The 23940-nt window shown below is 41.1% G+C and overlaps 1 protein-coding gene across 1 annotated transcript in view; it reads left to right on the top strand.

The window, feature by feature from the left end:
* Positions 1-23940, top strand: part of LOC144005954 (WW domain-containing adapter protein with coiled-coil-like) — a 48140-nt gene that overhangs the window by 23820 nt on the left and 380 nt on the right. The window contains exons 7-13 of the mRNA XM_077504478.1: positions 9187-9450; positions 9830-9946; positions 19183-19331; positions 19438-19532; positions 19639-19810; positions 21318-21445; positions 23444-23940. The exon at positions 23444-23940 is cut by the window's right edge and continues 380 nt beyond it. Coding sequence (XP_077360604.1) covers positions 9187-9450; positions 9830-9946; positions 19183-19331; positions 19438-19532; positions 19639-19810; positions 21318-21445; positions 23444-23513 — 995 coding nt within the window. The 3' untranslated portion in view covers positions 23514-23940. The remainder of the gene's footprint in view (positions 1-9186; positions 9451-9829; positions 9947-19182; positions 19332-19437; positions 19533-19638; positions 19811-21317; positions 21446-23443) is intronic.

Below are 23940 nucleotides of genomic sequence, written 5' to 3'. Positions count from 1 at the left end.
AGTGATGCATCAGCAAGACCATATACACATTTTTTTAGTTTCCACAAAATTCTATTTCTGCCTGCTTCTAGAGGTGGACGGACATAAATGAATGAAATGGACTTTCCACTGATTTTGACAAATCACGGTCAACAGCAACCTGAGGAATTCAGATGCACAAGTTGGTGAATCTTTTTGTAGCTCTTGAATATTAAACTCTTCAAAACCTCTGGCAACAAGTCTGGCTTTAGGTACTATACCTTTGTCACTTTCTTTGAGACATACCCATCGAGTAGAAATACTCTTTTGGCCTGGATCTTCTACCTCCACAAAAACATCATTGTTATACCAGGTTTTGATCTCTTCCTGTTTAGCTGCATCAAATGATATGTCTTTTGTAATAAGTACATCATCATTCATGACTTCCGAGTCAATGTCGAGATGATCAACACCTGACATATCAACTGCTTCCTTTTCACCGTCGCTACCATCAGACTGAATATATTGGAGATTATACCAATTTTTATACTGGCCCGTGGCTTTGCCTGCTCTGCCAAGCACTTTTGCTCTCATAGGGACATCCTCATTCCTTTTCATAAAAGTTACAGTCTCTCCTTGTTTCAACTTTACATTGTCAATAAGGACACGTTTATCATATACAGCATTGTGCTCAATCTCAATTTGAGTCCCTGTTGGATGTACCCCTTCTCCTACATTGGTTTCTCTGTCTCCATTTTGTTCATCGTCATTGTCTTAGCTGTTCACTGTGTGTCACATCCTGTATAGTTTTTGTCACCCTGCTTTGCACATTTTCACTCCTGATTTCACTGCAAACATTTTGTACTGCTGTACTTTTATACTGATCATGTGTGTGTGTGTGTGTGTGTCTTTCTGAGCCTTGAATGATGCACTCTAACAAGCACACCTCCATGTCTGACAAACACAACAACTCCATCTTGACCAATAACGACCCCGGGTCCTTTCCACTCTGCACTATCTGCTAGTTTGTAATAGACTTTATCACCTGTTTCATGTTTTTCATTTGTTGGCCTGAGCTGCTTACGCAGTGCCCTCCTCAACCTCTCTGAACAGTCAGCTTCAGTGAAAGCTTTTCTAGAAGTATGCAGAGCAGATATATGTATTCCCACCTTAAAGCTCATTGTTGTACCTTCCAGTGCAGGCGACTTATCGACTAATAGAGAGGTAGGTTAGGATTTTGACCAAATACAAGATGAGGGGGGTTATACCCATGAACACTGTGCATGCAATTATTCGCCATAAGGGCCCAGTCCACGGCAGTCTGCCAATCACAGCCATTGTCCTGTTTTACCTTGAGGATGATGGCTGTAAGAATCTGATTGTGTCTCTCCAATAGTCCATTGCTCCAAGGGCTGTGCCCCGCTGTCGTCTTTACTTCTGCGTTGAAATTCTCCGCCATGTCCCTGAATTCCTCGTTGTTGAATTCTCCACCGTTGTCGCTGAAGATGCGCTGTGGAGGTCCATGCACACTTATCCACGTGAATGAAGGCGTTGACGATTTCGGATGCCTTCTTTGTTTTCACTATAGTTCCTGCACTGAAGCGTGAAAACTGGTCGATGACATGAAGGTACCACACATTCTGCTCCAACTCATGCAGATCCACTGCCACTGTTTTCTGCCATTGTATTCTGAAGCTAGTGGCAGTCCAACAGCTGGCTTTGGCTTAGTTTTGCCGTATCTCTGACATATGTCGCAGTCATGTACTATTTGTTGCAAAATAGTGAGGCAGTCTTTGTCTTTGGTCTCTGAACTTTGAATAAGCTTCTGCAGTCTGTTTGCTGATGCATGGCCAAATTGTTTGTGAAGCTTGAGCAGGGCTTTGTGCTTTTCATCTGGACGCATATTTTCAGTCACCAAAAGGACTTCTTCTTTACTTGTTGTTTGCAAATCCTTCACTACATTCCCAGTAGGGGTGTGAATTGCCTACTACCTGTCGATTCGATCCGTATCACGATTCATAGGTCACGATTCGATTCGATACCGATTTCCCGATATGAATTCACAAGTCGATTGTTACGATTTCTTTTTACTCAATTTAGAAAATACCATTCAGTAAACTTGTACATGTACACTGTAAGATTTGTATGAAAATATATTATTTATTGATCTCAAACTTCAGTGTTATAACTGTGAGCCACTGTATTTAACAGGTTGTAACCTTTTTCATGTTACAATAGCATTGAAATAAAATAGTAAGGCTTAATGTTCCATTAATATAACATTCTTCCATGCTTAAGGTGTGAAAGTTAGACGTTTTGTTGAATATTTTTTCAGCAAAAATGGATGTTAAAAAATCGATTCGGCTGCCTATTGAATCGATTCGAGAATTGCGTGCTGTAGTATTGCGATATATTGCCGAATCGATTTTTTTTTAACACCCCTAATTCCCAGTGTTATCTTCATCTCTTATGTCCACACAGTAATGTCCTAAACTGGTGAACTCCAGGGGTATTGTTTGCTTAAAATTACCACTTTGTCATGTTCCATGTCTAAAATTGCTCCAGCCCTCTTGAGGGATGTTTTACTCAACAACAGGGGAATGTCAAAATTGACCACTTCTGTGGCAATATTACATCTTGTTTGTCCTATTTTAGCCGGAAGTCTCACTTTTCTGTTGGAATATACTATTTTTCCATCTCCAAAACGAAATGGCCTACAACTGTGGTGCTCTGTTTTCATCGAGCTTGTTGACTTGCTCTGGACTGAGCTGATTGACATAGCTCTCCAGCCACATCTCACCACATACTGTGCGAGTGCACGCGGTGTTTATAATGGCTGTTCCAAAAGCTTCAGTCAAAAAAATTTCTGAGTCAGACATGGGGTCCTGTGTCCACAATGTTATGTTCACTTCATCCACATTTTCATCTTCAATTATTTGTACTTGCTCATTCCTCTTATAGGGGCAGTCTTTGGCCCAATGAAATGTGCTTTGACACACAGCACACCTCGAACGTTTGCCAAATTTATCCAATGGATTGGTGCCTGGTAGTGGTGTCCTGATTTGACCACTTTTGAACGACGTGTTTCGTTTTCCTTTTATTTCTCATTGATCCGTGAGAAAAGCTGCGTCCTGACTCAGCTGACGAACTTGTCGTTTTTGTTCCAAAAATCCGTTTGAGCGCAGATTTCATTGACAAGTAATTCAACTCCGTGCATGCTGTGAGCGCGAGCTGTTTTTTTTTTCGTCGAAACAAGCTGTCTCCAGCAGCTTAAATGCTAACACAGCATCAGGTAGTGTCATGTCATATTTTTTCATCCGGTTGTAACGCTGTTCAAAGTCTATGATGTAATCTTCCATTGAAACGGAGCTGTCTTTCGTAATTCGATCAAAATGAGAATAGGCTTTGTAGGTACGATCCTTTTCCTCTTTTAGAAAAACACCATCCAGTTTAGCTAATAATGTGTCCATACCATCATCCTTGTCCAAGTCGTCAGCTAGAATCTATGCTTTTTAGCAGTTGATCATACAGCGGGAATAAAAAGTCTGTACTCCTGTACTCTATACAGTCACATTTTTCAGTCAATGATAGCACAAAAGCGTCAGGCTTTTTGCTAGAAATTAAAAAAATGAACAGCTGAACTTAACTTGTGGTTTATCAGTTACTTTAATTTAGGGCCCGACCGATATACATTTTTTGAGGCCGATAGCGATTTTTGGCAGGAAAAAAGTACAGATTGCTGATTATTTAAAATATATATTTATAATAAATGAAATTAACCCCTCCCCAATTCCTTTTCAATGGGTGCCACTTATGCACAAACTTTCACTATGAAGATTCTCTGCTTTGGATGACAAGTCCATATAAAAAAAAATTAGAGATAGACCGATATGCTTTTTTCAGGGCCGATACCGATTCCGATTATCGGTAGTCAAGGAGGCAGATAACCGATATTTGAAGCCGATATTCATTTGCAGTAAAAGTTAAAATGTTGGCACCAAATTTTTGAATAATGCAAACCCTAACCGTTCTTTACAATGGATTCTCACACTGCACTTTTCATTTTACATCCTTCTATCTGCAATAAGACGTTGGTGGCGGGGGGAGTTAAATGTGGGGGCCAATGTGACATTACCTTTTATAGCATTTGGGATACTTGTAGTTTTATTCTATAAATGTTATATTTTTATATTTTGAAGTAATAGGAGGAACCCTGTCATTCAAAATGTGCATCAGCTGTGGCATTACGTATTACTACAGCAAAAAAAAAATAAAAAAAATTCCATGAGAAAAACTATTCATCCCTGAACACCATACAGTTCTTGTAGACCTTATTATAATTATTGTTATTGTTACCATATAGACAGTTTTGATAAGCTGAGGATCTTAAATCGAGAACAGCAATATCATGCTACTCCTCTCTACAAGAGAACTGTCAAAAGACACTTCATCATGTAGTTTAGTGCCACTTAGGATGCCCCAATCAACGCAGAAAAAGGTAGAGTAAAATAACTTGGTTATAATAATAGTAAGAATAACTTGGTTAAACAGACATTGTTGCGGTGGACCGCTGCCACTTTCTGCTGTTTAATGTGTTTTACACTTATACACACACGTGTCTATATGGGCCCACTATTCTCTCACTACTGTACTGTACTGTATCACTTAATGGCACAGATGTACTTGTCTAAATAATAACTGGGCTGCAACATTGCTAATTCACATTAACAAGCACTGTCTTAGCTGTCCACATGAATAGTTACTAACACACGAGAAAGTTATACAACACACCAAACATGAGCTCATTATTCAAAGTATGAGGCACGTAACGAAATTACATCACTGAACATTAATTGCAGCCGACTACGGCCGTAGATGTTACATATTAGTGGCATCCATTGAGAGCATAATGTCCCAACTCACAGCAGACATGACGTGAAAAGAGAGACAAAACAAGCAAATAAGCACACTATACTTTAGTGCACTTCTCGACTAATGCCAAACATACGGAAGAGAACACGTTCGTGTAGTTAAACGGTGTTTGAGACACTTAATTAGTTACGGAGCGGACTTTAACGAGGTGCACAACGAGCTGTCAATCAAATCGACGTCGAAGCTTAAGGCACACAATGGCAAACCAGTGCGACAAATAAACACAATATAAAGTAACTAAACGCTATTTAGTGTCACTGTGGCATCTCACTGCATAATAACCGCTATGCAACAAGTAGTGGACGTGACCACAGAATGCAATGTGTGCGTCACGAGAGGTAAATATAATGACATTACTCTACTCTTAACATGGAACTAGACAATATAATAATGACAACTGTTAATATTTGGAACCTTTCTAACAAACATTATTTACTTAATTAAGTGAAAATGTGTGTGATTCCCTCCCCGAGTAGTTCAAGTAGCGAATTAGCTACTGGGTGTTAGCCTACATGCTAAGCTGAACACACCACTGTTAGCTAGCGGGGATTCAATGCAAGGCAATGCAGCTCCATTCATATAGTGCATTTAATACACAACATAATTCAATGTGTTTAGCTTATCATGGTGAAACGATCGGCGGAGTCTCTTCTCTTTTAACTTACCTTCGATGTGTCTGTCGCGTTGTGTCCGTGGGTGCGTGTGTGACCGGCTACTGTGATACAGGCATACACTACTGATTGGTTCTGGCTCTTGCACGGCTAACCAATCAAATGCTGCTATGGGCGTTACATTGCTGGAGTTGGACTCCATAACAGACAGAGACGCTCTGGGCTGCATTCGAAGCGAAAAGACGGAGTTTTAAATGGATCGCTCATATCGGCCGTCAGATTAATAAAACAGACCGATACCGATATGTACCAATATGTCAAATATCGGCCGCGATTATCGGCCCGACCGATTATCGGTCTATCTCTAAAAAAAATCATGAAGTATACAAGGTTAATGTATGGATTTCTGTGTCAATACTAAAACCATTCTTTTTTACAACTGCTGTAAGGCATTAACCTTTTCTTTTATATATATTTTTTATCTTATTTTCACAAGTCTTGTGACTTACTGGGCTAACCTGGGACCGACCTGGGGGATTGCATTTTGTGCCATGTCATCTGGAAATGTCACACACGCCGTGTGTTAAAGGGATCGTTCGGATTTTTTAACTTGAATCTCAATTTGATCCTCACCTCCAGTGTGTGCGATCAGCACTGACTTACCCCTGACAGCGTTCTGTGACACCAGTTCTGGTCCGGTGTTGGACGAGAGGAAAATAGTCCAGCAAGCTGGCTGGGGTGTCGGAAATAAAGCGTTTTTCTTCTAAAAAATATTTGTTTTCAAAAGCGTGATACATTTCCATCACAATAGTCCTTTCCTGAAAAAAAGTCAGACGCCATTACCGCCAGCCACTACTTTTCTGTTCGTTCGTATCACTGTGCGGCACCCTGTAGACAGCGAATTGACGCACTGCTGCCAGCTGATCCTTCCGCTAGAAGTTGTTTGCCTTTTCGAAGGCGGAAGTATCAGCTAGCTGGCTGCAGTGCGTCGGTTAGCCCTCTACAGGGCGCCGCGCCGTGATACGAACGAACAGAAAAGTAGTGGCTGGCGGAAATGGCGTCTGACTTTTTTCAGGAAAGGAGTATTGTGATGGAAATATATCACGCTTTTGAAAACAAATAGTTTTTAGAAGAAAAACGCTTTATTTCCGAGACCCCAGCCAGCTTGCTGGAATATTTTCCTCTCGTCCAACACCGGACCAGAACGCGTGTCACAGAACGCTGTCAGGGGTAAGTCAGTGCTGATCGCACACACTGGAGGTGAGGACCAAAGTGAGATTCGTGTTAAAAAATCCGAACGATCCCTTTAAGACAAAAAAAAAATCCTTGGAATTGGATGTTTGCATCCTTGAATTTTGAAAAAAGAGATTGTTTGCATCCTTGAAATATCACCTTTATAATATAACGTAAGGACAATGACAAAATAAAAACAATAAGAATAGAATAAACTAAAATAATAGCAACTGAAAAAACAATAAGAACAAATACTGACTGTTCCTGTGCTTTTTAGCCTCTTGGGGGTAGTGTGGTGCCATGCATCCATGGCGTACACCAGGGTACCCCAATTCCGGTCCTTGAGGGCCGGAGTCCTGCAGGTTTTCCATTTTTCGGCCTACCAACACACCTGATACTAAAGATAAGGATAATTATCAGGCACGCTGATAAGCTCATTATATGAATCAGGTGTGTTTGTAGGCGTAAAAATGGAAAACCTGCAGGACTGCGGCCCTCAAGGACTGGAATTGGGGAACCCTGGTGTACACGCTTAAAATGAGTACAGAACAAAGTTGCGATTAAATTCTATTAAAGGCGCTGTCTGCCAGTTTCACTCTGGAAAAGGCACTTTTTAAATACAGGATGCACACACTTTAACTCCTTCTCAGTCTACTCCTCTAGGCTTAAGTTAATGTATGGTTGTGATTTTTTTAATTTACCCCCAACCTCCAGCCTATATTTTACCATTTTGTGTTTGTTTTGTCAACAACGGGATGTTTCTGGGTGGTGTCTGTGGACAGACGGTTGTTTCCCCCTCCACCCAATCGCAGAGCGGGGGTTGGGAGTGGGCGTGGCTGGAGCGGCGGGGGGCGTGTAGGCAGACGGGTGGTTTGTTTACGAGTAGAGTGATTAGAGTGATCAGAGGCAGGGGGGCGGTGGGCAGAGGCAGGGGGTGTGAACGTTGAGCTCGTGTGGGTTGAGTCATGGGAGGCGCCCATTTTGAATTGTTTGTTTACAAACAGAAACGGTTCGTTTACTAACAGAAACTGTCAAACCTACTGACAGGCCCTTTAAAATAACAAGCTTTTCACATATTGGAAAGAATTTGTGCCTTTGCATCAGGGCTGCACGATATTGGAAAATCATGTGATATGCGATTTAGTTGCTGAGGATAGCGATATCAATATTATTGCGATATTTAACGTACCAAAAGAAATCACATTTTTATCATCTAATGAAAGAACTTGATTTTTTTTCATGCGCCAATCAAGCAAACTCAATATATTTTTAGTTAATTGTAAGTATCTCTCGATATTGTTCAACTATTGGGTAGTGGTTCACATTTTAGTTAGCAGCTGACTCCTCAAATGCAAATAAAAGCATAAAATTCCATATGAAACTTATTGCATGTCTTTGCGATATGCATATTGCATGGGTCAATATCGCGATATTGCTAATTTTTCGATATATTGTGCAGCCCTACTTTGCATAGTGTTATCTCATCTATGGGTATGTGTCCCCACAAGATTTGTGTGTGGATATTCATTATTTGAAGGAAAAACACTCCTGATGTCGATGGTAACTTTCTGTTAGCATTTGCCAACTTCATGGTAGTGCTAGGCTAGCGATGTTTTAAAAATGAAGCATGTTTTATATTCAAGTATACCATCCATCCATCCATCCATCTTCTTCCGCTTATCCGAGGTCGGGTCGCGGGGGCAGCAGCTTTAGGAGGGAAACCCAGACTTCCCTCTCCCCAGCCACTTCAACCAGCTCCACCGGCGGGATTCCAAGGCGTTCCCAGGCCAGCCGAGAGACATAGTCTCTCCAGCGTGTCCTGGGTCGTCCCCGGGGCCTCCCGCTGGTGGCACATGCCCGGAACACCTCCCCAGGGAGGCGTCCAGGAGGCATCCGAACCAGATGCCCGAGCCACCTCAGCTGGCTCCTCTCAATGCGGAGGAGCAGCGGCTCTACTCTGAGTCCCCCCCGGATGACCGAGCTTCTCACCCTATCTCTAAGGGAGAGCCCGGACACCCTGCGTAGGAAACTCATTTCGGCCGCTTGTATCCGGGATCTCGTTCTTGTGATGTAATTCCTAACATTATGTATTTAGTTTTACAGTTAACTCCAACTGCGGTGTCATTAAACAGCTTAAATGACACTTAGGGACAACAGAATAACATACGCTACACACTTGCTAGTTGCTAATGCTACGCAAGCAAAATGGTTCATTCAGGGTACTTTCACAGCGTCAGAAACTTCGATTTTCTTTGATGACGTTTTAAGGGGAAAATAATCAGCCAATTGGCCGATTGTTTAGGCTGATGTTTGAAGGCCAATAATCGGCCGATTATAATTGGCAGCTGATTAATCGGTCGGGACCCACTTTAAATAATGGCAGTTGTGTGCTGACTCCCATTTTCACTTGAATTGAAAGTGAGCATGTTTATGTTTGTTATTGTTTTCACAGAGAGCACTCCAGGGGACCAGTCCAATGCTTCCATTTCCGGCCCCATGTCCTCGTCCTCTCAGACCCTAAACCTATCTTCCACCACATCTACCACATCCTCGTCCTCCTCCTCTTCCTCCTCTACCGGGCAGTTAAGTCAAAGTGCCCAGTCTTCATCACCAGCACTGCTTCAAGACCCAGCCCTCCTGCGCCAGCTCTTGCCTGCACTTCAAGCTACTCTGCAGATGAATAACGGCGGGATGGACATGGCCAAGCTCAATGAGGGTGAGAATGCTAAATGGATTGTGCCTAACCTTTCACCTGTTCATTTACGGATGACTTCTTTCTGCCATTAGAATCTTAATTGAATACAAACTATGAATGTTGTTAGTCCATCATGTCAAAATGTCAACTCTGTGTGATTACTAAAACACTAAGGCGCAACATTTTACAGACTAATTCAAGTTTGTTGCAAGGTGTTCCTAACCTGTGTACGCCAAGAAAACAGACATAAGTTGAATGTATAATAAATTATGGTAATTATATTGGTGGTGACGTTTCTTATTTCCACTTTCCTAACTTTGCCGTACTTTGTGTCGCGCTCACGTTGTGTGTCACTCACCTGTGTGGATGTGTGTTTGCGTTGCCCTCTTCCTCCCTCCAGTCTTGGCAGCTGCTGTCACCCAAGCTTCCTTGCGGTCTGTGCTTCATAAGCTCCTCACTGCTGGACCCGCTTTCAACATCACTGCTCTGCTCTCAGCTGCTCAGCACGCCAACCAAGGTACGACCTCCTCACCATCTGCCGGTTGCCAACCAATAACTTATTTCAAAAGTCCTGCTGTCCTTTACACACTTAACTTTCTCGAAAACCCACCATGTTGTCATTAACATTCAGACAAATACATTTAAAGGGGCTGTCTGCCGGATTCACTCAGGAAAATGCACTTTTTAAATACAGGATGTACACACTTTAACTTTCTCTCAGTCTACACATCTGTTTTTGTTAGTCTTTTGTGGTAATTTTGTCCTAAACCCCCACCTCCCCAGCCTGTATTTTGCCATTTTGTGTTTGTTTTGTAAACAGCGGGACGTTTCAGTGGAAAGACGGTGTTTACAACCCTCCAGTCAATCGCAGAGCAGGGGGTGGCGTATCGCAAACAGGGCCGGGCGAACATGTCTGCTGCGTGACGACACTCCGTGTCACGGCGTGCGGCAATTTGAAAGCACGCACGGATTTTTTTTTTTCTTCACTCACTCATTCACACACGTAAGCTTCTGTGAGTGATTTGGCAAAAACAGTTTGGAATGAGTTGGCAAAGTAAATAAAACACAGAATTGGAAAATAGAAAACCCTGTTTACGACAGCATTTGCTCGTCTGAGACTCTGCGTAGTTTACAAATTCTCGTAGGTGCGCATGTGGGCAATGTGGACGTCTCACGTCCACATTTTCGTTTCATCTTTCGGAGCTCCCGCGAGCGTCTGACTCATCCGCGGCCGCGCGCGCCCTCGGCCTCTCGTTCGAATGTCATTTGCTTTGTGGAATCTTGCGGACCTAACCTCACGGATGAGTCGGGCTCCAGGTGAAGGAGTGGAAGCGTCACTTCTTCAGTGCCGGGAGACCATGTAAGTTTGTGTGTGTGTTTGTGTGAGTGAATGAGTGAGTGAGTGGAGGAAAAAAAAAAACGGATGCATCAAGCATAAACCAAGCTTGAGCCCGCATAAAGTTGACTGTACAGAATGTGCCACAGACGATTTTGCCGATCTGTCAGCTTTATGAGATCGTCAACACATTAAAGTTCTTAACGATCTAGTATCGTCATATCGCCCACCCTTACCGTAACAATGTAAACATTGAGTACAGTTGGTCTTAAAGTAATATACCCACGTTGCTTTTGATCAGTCCTAATCCACAAACCCCTCAAAGTGCTCATCTTCTGTATCCGAAACAAACAACTGGGCAAGTTCTCCATCAAACACGCCAGGCTCCGTCTCATTGTCAGAGTAAGTTTCGTTGTGTGGCTCCTCAGAAATGAAGCCGGCTTTTGGGTTCGCCCAAGCATTCACGATCCATTAAATTGTGGCGTAACTCGCACGGCGCTGCCTCCCAGTCTTGGTAAACTGTGTTCACCATGTGTCATCCAGAGCTCCCACACCACTAGTAACGTGACTTTGAACACACCCTGTTTACATCGATGTGCAGCAGGTGAAGTTCCTTAGTCAAGCCTTTCGGAAGGATAGCAAGCTCGTGTTTATTTGACGCACTTGGTTGTTCACAGCGGCTGTGAGATGTATGCGCATTGATTCACAGGAAGGACGGTGATGAGTGGGGGGGAAAAAAATAAAAAATCTCGTCTCTTTACGTATGTGGTGTGAGCTGTTCAGATACACTTGACTTGCACTACTTCAAACTAAAGTGACTTTTGTGGTGTCTGTTGTAAGTGCACGTTGTGCAATAAAGCATTAAAAAGAAAAAGAGAGACAAAGATACACTACTGCAATTAGCTGGCAACCAGTTCAGGGTGTACCCCACCTACTTCCCGAAGCCAGCTGGGATAGGCTCCAGCACCCCCATGATCCTAATGAGGAGTAAGCAGTTAAGAAAATGGATGGATGGAAGGAAGGAAGGAAGGAAGGAAGGAAGGAAGGAAGAAAGAAAGAAAGATACACTATGCAGTAGTTTAGCCTGGACACCCCTTTGCCTTTGGTATGTTCCATCTACCCGTGACTTAAGGTGCGTTTCCATTACCCTTTTTCGCAAAAATAAAAGCGATATTGTACTATTTCGATAAAGTACAATTTCGAATTGTCGGTGTTTCCATTGAAGAGAGTTTCGCTTCTGAGGCGCAATTCTCGGAATGTCCCATCTCGCGAGACCTCGCTGTTCTGTAGTAGGTGCTCATGATGTTTACGGTAGACGGACGCCCGGTGTAGTTATATTACTTTAAAAACACGCACCCCTCATCGGGCGGTTTCGGGCATTTAGTGTTGGTGTTGTTGTGTATGTCCCTCGGCAGTCGGCAAGCGGTTCTGACACGAAAGCGAGTGGCACCGTACTTCCTACTTCCTGTAATCCTAAAATGTTGTTGTTCCCATGCATAGGCTGGGTAAAAGGCGGTTTACAAATTGTTAAAAGTTTCTGATGTTTTCTGCTAAATTAACCAGACATGGCAGGACAGGATTTCAAGCTCTCCTCTCCTTCAACTTTTCAAAGGAGTCTCGCTCGATTACACCTCTCTCTCTTTTATGCTCATGACGTGCAGTAGCCAATACAAATCACTTCAGCATGTAAAATTAAAATACAAACCCGAAAGTAATAATTCTCAAAACAAATAGTAATTGCAAGTTTAATAAAAAAAAAAAATACACATAAACGTGTTACAGTCCTTTCCTCCGTGAGCGGGCGGGTGTCACATAACTACTAATGCACAAAAAGTGTTTCCATTACACTTTTGCGAAATACTTCTTTTTCGATACGTCTCAAAAACCACTTCATGAGAGCGCAAAAACTTTTTTGCGATATTTGAGGGTTTTTTTTTCGCAAATCCGGTGTTTCCATTACCAGCTTACTTTTGCGAAACATGCCTTTTGCGCAAAACTGAGGGTAATGGAAACGCACCTATAGAGATGGGTAGGCGCTGGGAACAGTCAGTTCCGCTTTGTGAAATAAAACCAACTGTTGGACTCGTTGTGGCAGAACCCTCTTTATATACCCTCACTCAGCCACTTCTTTTGATTGGCCTTAACATGACTCCGGCTGGAAATGTTTCTTTAGACAGTCTTCCTCTTCCTCAGAGTCTTCCTCTTCCCCCTCTCTCCCTCACCGTGCGAGCCAATCAAGTCATCTTTGCAGATTAGCGTCAATCAAACAATTAACTTTAAGTGGGTCATTAAGGTCTGAAACAAGCAAAAAAGAGAAAAAGAGGACACATTGCTCACCAAACATGCATGCTTTAGCTCCATGGCAGAAGTTAGAACACAACAGGTCACGGAGAGAAGCCACAAACGCCAGTGCCCTGGGAGGGCAGGGGGAGAGGAGGGCCTGCTGGAGAACTCCCGGCACTAAAGCCTGGTTTATACTTCTGCGTTTGCCGATTCCATTTGCATCACAATTCATAGGTCACGATTCGATATACTGATTAATCCGATATTAATTTACAAGTCGACTGTTGTGATTTGTTTTTAAACCAAATTTAGAAAATACTAATCAGTAAACTTGTACACGTGAACTGTAAGATTTGTATGAAAATGTATTATTTAATCTGAAACTTGAGTCTTGTAACTGTGAGCCACTGTATTTAACAAACAGGTTGTAATCTGTTTCATGTTTGAACAGCAATGAAATAAAATATTAAGGCTTAATGTTCCATTAATATAGCTTTCTTCCATGCTTAAGGTTTGAAGCCTAACCCTAAGTAAGATGTTTTGTTGAATATTTTTCCATCAAGAATGAATGTTTAAAAATCGACTTGGAGAATTGCGAGCTGTAATATTATGATATATTGCCGAATCAATTTTTTTTAAAATTTCTATTATTATTATTATTATTATTATTTTATAAACACACCCAATTGTCATGGTGATGAGCTAACTCTAACCCCGGCTTTGTTTCTTGTTCCTGAATCAAGAAAGCGACTTCCTGAATTGTCATAAAATGCAGAGGAATCTCCACTCTGTGGCATCCAAGCCAATAGCAGGCGTAGCGACACCCCGACTTGGAGTGAAACTGCAGCAGAACCCGATGTGTATTGCGCACAAATATGAAGGCAAATGCACAAGCGGAGCTCCTCCATAAAACCTACGCCGTAGCCTGACGCAGAAGTATAACGAGGCCTTAAAGTGTATGGGACACGAAAAAAAGTCACCCTAAAAGTATTTTTAAAAAGGAGTACAAGTACAAATAATATGATTTCAATGATTACTGTGTTAAAAACGCAATGACAAGTGCTTGTAAAAATGAGATATTTATCGTGAATTTCCAAAACATGGCAGCTTACTGGCGACACCCCCTTTTTTCGAGCCGGGACACTCGTGACGTCACCACGAGTACGGAAGTTGGCAAAAACAATAGGAGGACATGGAGAACTACACGGATAGTAAGGGGCTTTCTGACTCGCTATCAAGTGTAGTTGGAATTTGATGTCTACACAAGCAGTCTTCAGACGAAGATATTTCAGCCCAGGAATGTATCCAGCTGTATCGGTTTGAGCCTTTTCTTGATGAAGGTGCTGGTGCAACTGTGTCCGGTCGTCTGCGTTACAATGAAGGTGGCTGTGACCAGTTTCAAACTGCCGAGGTAGAGGACGACATCGGCAGGCTCCAGAACACAGAATGGTAAATCTTACTCTTCATTTTTAAAGGAAATTATGGACTAACAATGCTGTTTATATTTTTGTATGGGCGAAATAGCAAACGCTTTGTGGCCAAAATGTAGCTTGGTTTAGTCCAATACACTCAAATTATTATGCTTGTTATAGTAAAAAGCTAATTTATATTGGTAGTAGCAAAATAGAACTTATCCATTTTAAATGTAAACCATAAACTAAATGTTGCTTACTCGCTGTCCTAAGAAGTGAAGCCACCACTGCCCCTTTTACATTGGCACATGCCAACCACTGAGACTCAATTCACAATGGAAAAAGTTTACAACATGCATTTTGGAAATTAGATTGACCTCATACCAGTCAGATGCATGACATTTTTTTTCTCCTAAAGTGCTTGAAATACATAATCCAAGTAATTCTCAAATAATGAACAAATTCTTTGTAAATGTTATAAATGGCTGGGGGAAAAAAGAAAAAAAAGTTGCTTGTGCTTTGCAGGTGTTCCTGTGGTAACTGTGTATCAATGGCAACAGTGAAGGAGAGCGTTTGCTGTCAGAGTCCGGAGCGCAGCAGAACCAGTGCATCACCCATCACTGGACGTTCAAAGCGGTCTGCCTCATTGTGGAAGTCTTGCAGACCGCTTACCCATTCCTTCTTGTGTAGTGTCAGTAAAAAGGAGAACATTTCCATCGAATGACTGCAAAGGATACCACGAAATATGATATAAATAAATGCAATTATACAAAAGAAATACATGCCTTTTTCTTTTCATCCAAATTATAAATGAACAAATAGAGAACAATCAGCTATGCCTATAAATGTACAATTTTATTTTACAAATGTACAAATTGCATCTTGCGAGTCGTCAGTCAAACTATCCAGTGATTCATCTCCCACAAAAATCAAAAATAAAAAAAAATATCGAAAGGCAGTAGCTCATTGCGCTTCCTACAATTGGTCACAAAATCCAATATCAGAGTCTGAAATTGTCATGTCTAAAACTCAGCTACTACTCCACTGAAAAAGTTAACGGTAAGTAAAGTGCGAATTGTATGACCGCACAGCCTCTGCCTAGTCTGGCTTCTGAAAGTCTGCACATAGTGGTCGGCGTTCGTTCTGCATTTCCTGGTCCAGTAGCAGCTTTCAAGGAGTGTGTCCTCATCCAGATTGGCCTCCTGACAGATGGTCTCCACAATCTTCTTAAGATCCTCCACATATTCTGTATTCTGTACATAATAATATACCCATTGAATTATTTAATCATGTTGTACATATATGCAAAATAATTAGAATTAACTTTCATTTCTATTTCTACTTTTTCCCGTTATGTTGTGATTAGATTGAATTCTAATTGTGGATGTTGATATTTCAAATAAAAAATACATATGAAATGTAAATTACATTTACATGACAAATTTGAACACTAGGTGGGGTGAGTAATTTGTTTTTCCATGAATTGGTGTGTTATCAATCATGTATATTGTACAATAAATTTACTCACATTTTGGATGCAAACACCAGATACATCACCCAAATCATCTTCCAAACATGTCGCCTGTGTTGCAGTTTTATTCGACTCATACTCACTCCATAAGCATCTCATCCACCATCTGAAACAAAGTTTGAGCTGTTAACTTGAGCGTGATGATGCCTTCAACACATATGCACAGCACAATACATAATACAAAATAAAATAGACAACAAATGGAAAGCTAGCAGTTCCTCATTAGAAATTGGTACCTTTTCATTGACTGTATATTAATTTGGCAGTGGTTATTTTTGGCATGAGCTGCTAAAATAAGTGCTGTTTCTAGATTTTAGTTCTTACCCCACATTATAGCCAAGTGACACCTTCAGGGCCGGGAGCGGGTCAAACGAGTCTTCCTTGAAATGTGCGCTGTACAACACTGACGTTGGAGTCAGGTGTCCATTTATCTCTGTCTGTTGCACTTGCTTTGTCCATTTTTCGCCAAGAGCTGCATCTTGAAGGAACTGAAAAAGGCTCACCTCACCATCCCTTCGATTACAACAAAATCCGGCCACGCAACGAGATGGCATTGTAGAAATTCAGTTGATGACAAAACAGACAGCAGTCATAACCTTGCAGTGGCAAAGCAAAGACGCTGACTTCCGTTCTTCCACTGATGTAATATCAGATTCGGCCGCTGGAGCGCGCCAAATGGCCAGATTTTGCGCGGGTAAGTAAAAAATAAGGAGATACTCTTTTAATATGTTTTGACTCGACGAGCCGCTCATTTTGTCGTGTATATTATATCGTTCCAAACAACATATTAAAAAATGTCCTGAGCTGTCCCATACACTTTAAGTTCACTCTTTTGCGCTCTCGTGCCTGTCCTCAGTCACATCCACCTTTCAGTTGACTCTTTTGCCGTCACAATCACTTCCCCCTCCTTTTCATGTATCCTTCCGCCAACTGCGCTCATTTACAATACTGTAGTTCCGTCCTCCCAAAGCAGAAACAAAATAGATCTCCAAAGATATCAATGTGAAAATAAATCCTCTTACATATATAAGCAATGTGTCGACGGGAATTCCTCCCACACAGAAAGAGAAAAATATCAAATAGTCTCTCGCTTCCAAAGTTAATTTAATTATTTTTATTGAATATGGATGCTTGTTGCGGTCCAGGATGTCGGTGCGCTGATGCCATACTGGCTTTATTTCTTATCTATTTTAACAACTCTTGCACTTGCAGTGTTTGTTCATTCTTGGCTCTTAATTTATTTTCCTCGAATCCTCATGTTTTGTGTGCAGCATTCTCTAATTTAACTTTTCAATTTGACTCTTTCAGTTGACTCTTTCGTGCTCTCATCACACTGGGCGTGTCTTGAGCATCCGGATGCTGCCATCTTTCAGTTGACTCTTTCGCGCTCTCACACTGCCTGTCTTCAGCTAGGTCCGCTGTTCATGTATATAGGCAATGTGTCAACGGGAGATTCTCCCAGTCAGTCAGATTTTGGACCTCAGTCCACACACAAGACTCACCTCACGATTAGGCGAACCGTCGATTTTTTGATAAAATTTAATACTTTAAAGTGCACCTTATAGTCGTGAAGATAGGGAACATTAGTTCAATGGTTCTTAACCTTGTTGGAGATACTTGAATGCCACAGTTTCCTATGCCATTTACTCAACCTTTATTTATTGAAAAACAAAATGTGACACATTTTTTTTCAAATTCAAGTCATAGGTATAAGGTTTACTGATGAACAAAATGAACAGGTAGAGAATCCTTCTCATCGAATCTGGCTTTCTTCAATTCAGAATTCAGAAAGTGTTGTGTTCTTGTATTCCCGATCTCCATGCAGCAGAAGGAAGTGTGCCCTCTAGTTTTGCTAGATAGATAATTGTGCTGGACTAGAATTGATCAACTTGGCATTGCAAATCGTGCAAATGGGACACCCATCACTCAACTCAGTGCTATATTTCTAGACTTAGACTTAGACTGAGACTTAGACTTGACTTTATTGATCTCTTTGGGATGGCTCCCTCTGGGAAATTTACATGTCCAGCAGCAATGAGAACAGATAATAAAATAAAAAATAATTCAATCAATCAATAAATAAGGTTATTACACCAGAGATTGAATTAATAATAAAAATAAAATTAAAAATAAAAATTCAATCAATAAATAAGGTTATTACACCAGAGATTGAATTAATAATAATAATAATAATAATAATATGGATGTTCAATACCACTTTTTTTCGGACAGATACTCTGACCCTCAGTACTCACCGATACCAATACCAACTGCCGATACCAGTAGTACAGTTTGACAAATAAAAAAATCACAAAGATATTTTTAAACAAATATATTTCCTTTAATTTTGACCAAAAAAAGCACAGTCACTCCTCAATAGTCTTAACGCTCAAAATAAAACACAAAAATGCTCTTTTAGTTTAAGATTCACAATTTTGAAGGATTTCCAAACCAGTATTTCCAAAAACTGCTGCAAGCTAGCGCCAGTTACAGGCAAGGAGGACTCACTTAACGTCTTCCCCCTATGCCATCGGTCGCTTGTACTCGTCTGCGTCACGACTACTCGAGTATTTGAAAAAAAGGCTGGTATCGGCCCGATACCGATACCTGGTATCGGTCCTCGCCCATCCCAAAATAATAATAATAAAATAAAAATTAAATCAATAAATAAATAAGGTTATTACACCGGAGATTGAATTAAATAAATTAAAGTACAGTAAAGTGACCATATTTTCATTTAAAAAAAGAGGGCACTTGAAGTACTTGATACTCAGTTTATTCAAAGATGCCAAACATGAGCTTTTCCTACAATCAAGTGACGAGTATTGGTCTTCTCCGGGCACTCCGGTCTCCTCCCACATTCCAAAGACATGCATGGCAGGTTAATTGGCCGCTCCGAATTGTCCCTAGGTGTGCTTGTGAGTGTGGATGCTTGTTCGTCTCTGTGTGCCCTGCGATTGGCTGGCAACCAGTTCAGGGTGTACCCCGCCTACTGCCCAAAGCCAGCTGAGATAGGCTCCAGCACCCCCCGCCACCCTTGTGAGGAATAAGCAGTCAACATGGATGGATGGAAGTGACGTACTCGTCACATTTCGTTACATTTCAGTGGTTGGGAGTCACTCCTGTCTGATTTCCTCATGCTCCATGAATGCATTACCCTCTACATTGCTGTCCTCCTCTGACATCTTCAGCACAACACTCCAGTCAGTCCCCCGCATCTCTGACATCGGACGCCTCGTCACCACGACCTTACGTGTCACCACGGAATGGCACACCGCAGAGCAACCCGAAAAACCTTCTGACTGTTCACCCGAGCAGCATCGCGTCCTTGCAGACTAGGGTGAGAAACCCTAATGATGCTTCCAAACTGATATCACATAATTGTGAACACCCCAGCCCATGTGTGTCACATTTTCCCTTACCTGCAATCATTTTTGCTTCTGCAGGGCAATACATCTTCAGCCAAGCAAGGCTCTCAAGGCCCTCTGGCTCAGACCACGGAGAAGCGTCCTGAAGATCCTAGGACGCTCCAGCAAAGAAGGTAGTGAGCAGGCAGGATGTTAAATATGCTGATTAATTGAGCCTGGTGATTTCTTTGCCAAATACTGTGGAATTGAACTTTTTGCATGTTTGTACATCATCTGCAGCCAGGAGATTTTCTCCATGGAATCAAACACAGCTGGTGCAACGTTGTCCCACCACACCAGTCAAAGTCAATCTGATGCGCCCATGTCCTTCACTCCCTCCCTGGCAGCTCATTTCAATGAGAATCTCATCAAACATATCCAAGGATGGCCTTCAGAGAATGCTGAGAAACAGGTACAGTGGCAGAACAAAAGTCAAACTGTTTTTTTTTTTTTTTTTTTTTTTTTTTTTTGTTTGTTGTTGTTTTTTTGCAGTTGGTTTGTGGACCGAGGCCACACTGATGGGGTCTCACAGGCTATATGAAGTAGCGATGTAACATGTGTCCACTGTTTTGGGGAATTCTAAAGCAGGGAATGAGCACTTCAAACATCTCTAAAATCCAGTACAAAAATGTCTTTTCTCTGGAAGCCAACCAGACTCCATATTTTGACTTCCCTTTTCACATTATTCCTCACACTGCTGTATGAAGTAAACATAAAATTAAAAAAAAAAAAAAAGTGATTTTGAAAGCAAAACTTTCATTTACAGTATACAGTACAGGCCAAAAGTTTGGACACATCTTCTCATTCAATTCATTTGCTTTATTTTCATGACTATGTACATTGTAGAGTCTCACTGAAGGCATCAAACTATGACAAGTAATAAACATGTGGATTTATGTACTTAACAAAAAAAAAGGTGAAAATAAATACATAAATAAATAACCACCCTTTTCTGTAATTAACTTTTTTTTTTGCACTTTCTTGGCATTCTCTCTAAGCTTCAAAGTGCAAGTATTGCTGAAAGTGTTTTCCAGCAATATTGAATGAGTTCCCAGAGGTAAGACTGCCAAGACTATGCCAAAAAGTAACCAGAGCAAAGGATGGCTATTTTGAAGAATCTATAATATAAAACATGTTTTCAGTTATTTCACCTTAAGTACATAACTCCACATCATTTCATACACAGTTTGGATGCCTTCAGTGAGAATCTACAAAGTAACCAGTCATGAGACTGAAGCAAATGCATTGAATAAGAACGTGTGTCCAAACTTTTGGCCTGTACAGTATGCTCGCATACTGATTTGGGTGCATGGCTTGAAATAACATTTTTTCTTTGAGTTTTGCTAATCAATGACTTCATTTGAGGAGCCAAAAAAAATACTCCTCAGAGGTTAATCAAGGGGAACTGAAGCAAAGATTTTATTAAAAATAAAAAATACGGCCATGTCGCTATCAAATATTTTACCACTTGACAGCAGTGATGTGTGATGGCCCTGCCCAAATTTACATCATTCACCTGTGGCGGTCTGCTTGCAGTTCTTTGCAGTGCGTTAATTTGATCTGATTGATTGATTGATCTGATTTTTATTATATTAATAAGGTTATCACCACAACCCCAAAGATGAAAAACAAAGAAAAAACGCTAATTTAAAAAAAAAAAAAGTGAGGGTTCACCAGCTTTCAAGCCTCACTACGTAGGCATCCATTTATGTCCTCCTTTCGTACTAAAATGTGCTCCCACTCGACTGTTTTTATTAGACTATATATCTATATATCAATAATTAAAGTTAATGAACGGTACCGCAGCTGTTCCATTCTTGTCAAATTATCCCGGGCAAATGTCGATGCAGTGCTTTGTTTTGGTGATTATGTGAGATAAAACGATTGTTTCCCTGCAATAAACATGGTTTTTGTGCCAGGCGGCCCGACTGCGTGAGGACATCCACAACATGGGCAGCCTGTACATGTCGGAGCTGTGCACAGAGATGAAAAACCTTCGCTCACTGGTCAGAGTCAGTGAAATTCAGGCCACACTGAGGGAACAAAGGTGAGGCGAAGGATTATATGAATAGATGAGCAGAGCAATGTTGCTACTACGGGTGGGAACCTCTGGGTACCTCACGATACGATACGATATGCGATCCAAAGCTCACGATAACGATTATCTCACGATATGACAATACCGCGATTATTATTACGTATGATTTGAGTTCCCAATGTAATGTGTGGAAATGGTAATAAATGATTGATGTCCATACGTCGCAGGTAAGACCTACTCGTTGTGATGACTCGAGTGCATTAGTTTAACCCTGATCTCCTCATACAAAGTTGGAATTCTTTTTCTCAGTGAAATGTTTTCGGCTGGTTATTTTACCCGGTTGTCTTCTGTCGTGGTCTGGCTGTTTGTGTGTGTTTGCCTCCCTTTGTTTACTTAGCCATCCCCACTCTCATGTGTTAATTTGTTCCGCTGTCCATAAAACTTAGTCATAAATTCGAATGGTCACTTGGAGTCCACTATTCATTTGTGTTGACTTCCGCCATAATTCGTAATTCATTCATCACGCCATTACTCATTCGCATGTTGCTCGAGTGCAGTTTGGAAGGTCGGGAGTGTTAGCTCCATTTTGTTTGGTGAGGTATAAGCGGCGTTGTGTATGTTTTTTTTTTTTTTTGTTTTTTTGTTTTTTTTTAATTGAACATATAAACAAGCAAACAACAGAAAAACAGAAATTTAAAAGAAAAGAAAACCCCAATAAAATCATCAATCACAGTTTACATGTTGAAAAGGGAGTAGGAAGAAGTAAAAAACTTATCTAGTCCTGCCCCTTTTACTTTGTATATTTAATCTTATTTCATTATTAATACAATACTAGTTTACTTTTTTTTTTTAAATAAAATGTATAAACCTGGTTATATATACAAGTGCACTTAGACATGCGTGCATTTGCCAATAACATATATGCATGAATTTCCTAGACATATACCATAATACCTATCTAAATCATATACTTACATATACAATTTTCATACTGTGCTGACATAAATATTTATTTATTTATTTATTTTTTAAATTTTAAAGATTTTTTTACATTCAACAGATCAATTCCCAAATTATTCCACAAATTAACAACTTTTACAGATACACACCTTTGCTTAATATTTGTTCTTGTTTTGTTTTGTTTTTCTTTAAAAAAATAAAAAAATAAATAAAAAATAAAGACCATGTATGATTTGATTTCCCAATGTAATGTGTGGAAATGGTAATAAATGATTGATGTCCATACGTCGCGAGTAAGACCTACTCGTTGTGATGACTCGATTGCTACTTGTACCCTTTATATCATAAGGACTGTGTCTAATTTCAAACGTCTGAGTTTCATGTAGTGTTGCCCCCGCCCGTGTAGAGGCGAACTCCCCGAGCAAAACATCTGCCCCTGACATGTAACAAAATTACATAGCGAAAACCATCATTCTCTACTACGCTACATGAGTGGAGGTTGATTGCAAATATACACAGGGATGCTGTGCATGATCAACTTTGGCCTCGGAAAATTCAAAGGGAGTTTTGCTTTCAGTAGAGAACCCTTAGCTCTGGATGATGCTGCTGTAAGTGGCTGTTCATATTCGTCATGTTTCCAGTGTAACTTGTAAGCCAGCTCTTGCATATACAGTACCAAAGTCCTTCTCCTCTCGCTAAAATTTGAAATGTATCCATTCCACACTATCCATATCCACATCTTTGACTTGTATGCAGCCGGTGATTTATTTACTTGAGTCTTCTTCGCCTGAAGACTTATACACGTTTCCCCACCACTCTTATGAGGCGCGCCCCCTAGCGGCCCACCAAGTAATTGCTCAATAAGTAATGAACAATGGAGCCGTAACAGCGGATGTATATTTTCTACAAATATCGATACTTGGCGTAGGCGTATCGATAATTGACCTTGAGACAAAGTATCACGATTTATCGCCGTATCGGGATATCGTCACACTCCTCGTTGCTACTCATTCTTACACTGACTGTCCTGTCGATCCTTAATCGCAGAATCCTGTTTCTGAGGCAGCAGAGCAAAGAGCTGGACAAGCTGAAGAACCAGAATTCGTACATGGTCTGATGGAAGCTATTGGACGGCGGGCTTGCAATGTCTATCAACAGACGAGCGCAGCTTCTCTTGCCTGTTTATTGCCCCCGCAAGAGCAACTGAGAGAGGCTCTCAGGCGGCGGCAGCTTTCCAAGGGTGACATTCATCATCCTGAACACATCTGCCGTTTTTTTCACCCCCAACCTCCATGCGAGTCGCTCTCATTGAAAGGTGAAACGATGGCTGACCAAGCTGGACACAGAGGACCTGAGGCTCTTTTCAAACGGCACCTTCTTGGATTGTGGTTATCGTACAGAATTTATTTTCCGGTGTGATTAGATGTGTTGTGGTCAGGAAAAGATTAGTTCTCTTTCTTCAAAAACACAACATGTTGAATGGATCCATGGTCTTGTCAGTCACATCCGCCTTCCAAGCCGCTCGCATTCACTTTGGTTAATAT

Source organism: Festucalex cinctus, chromosome 1 (genome assembly GCF_051991245.1).
Source record: "Festucalex cinctus isolate MCC-2025b chromosome 1, RoL_Fcin_1.0, whole genome shotgun sequence".
In the NCBI taxonomy this organism is placed as follows: Eukaryota; Metazoa; Chordata; class Actinopteri; order Syngnathiformes; family Syngnathidae; genus Festucalex; species Festucalex cinctus.
Note: the sequence above shows the minus strand (reverse complement) of the source record. Positions and strands in the feature narration are given on the sequence as shown.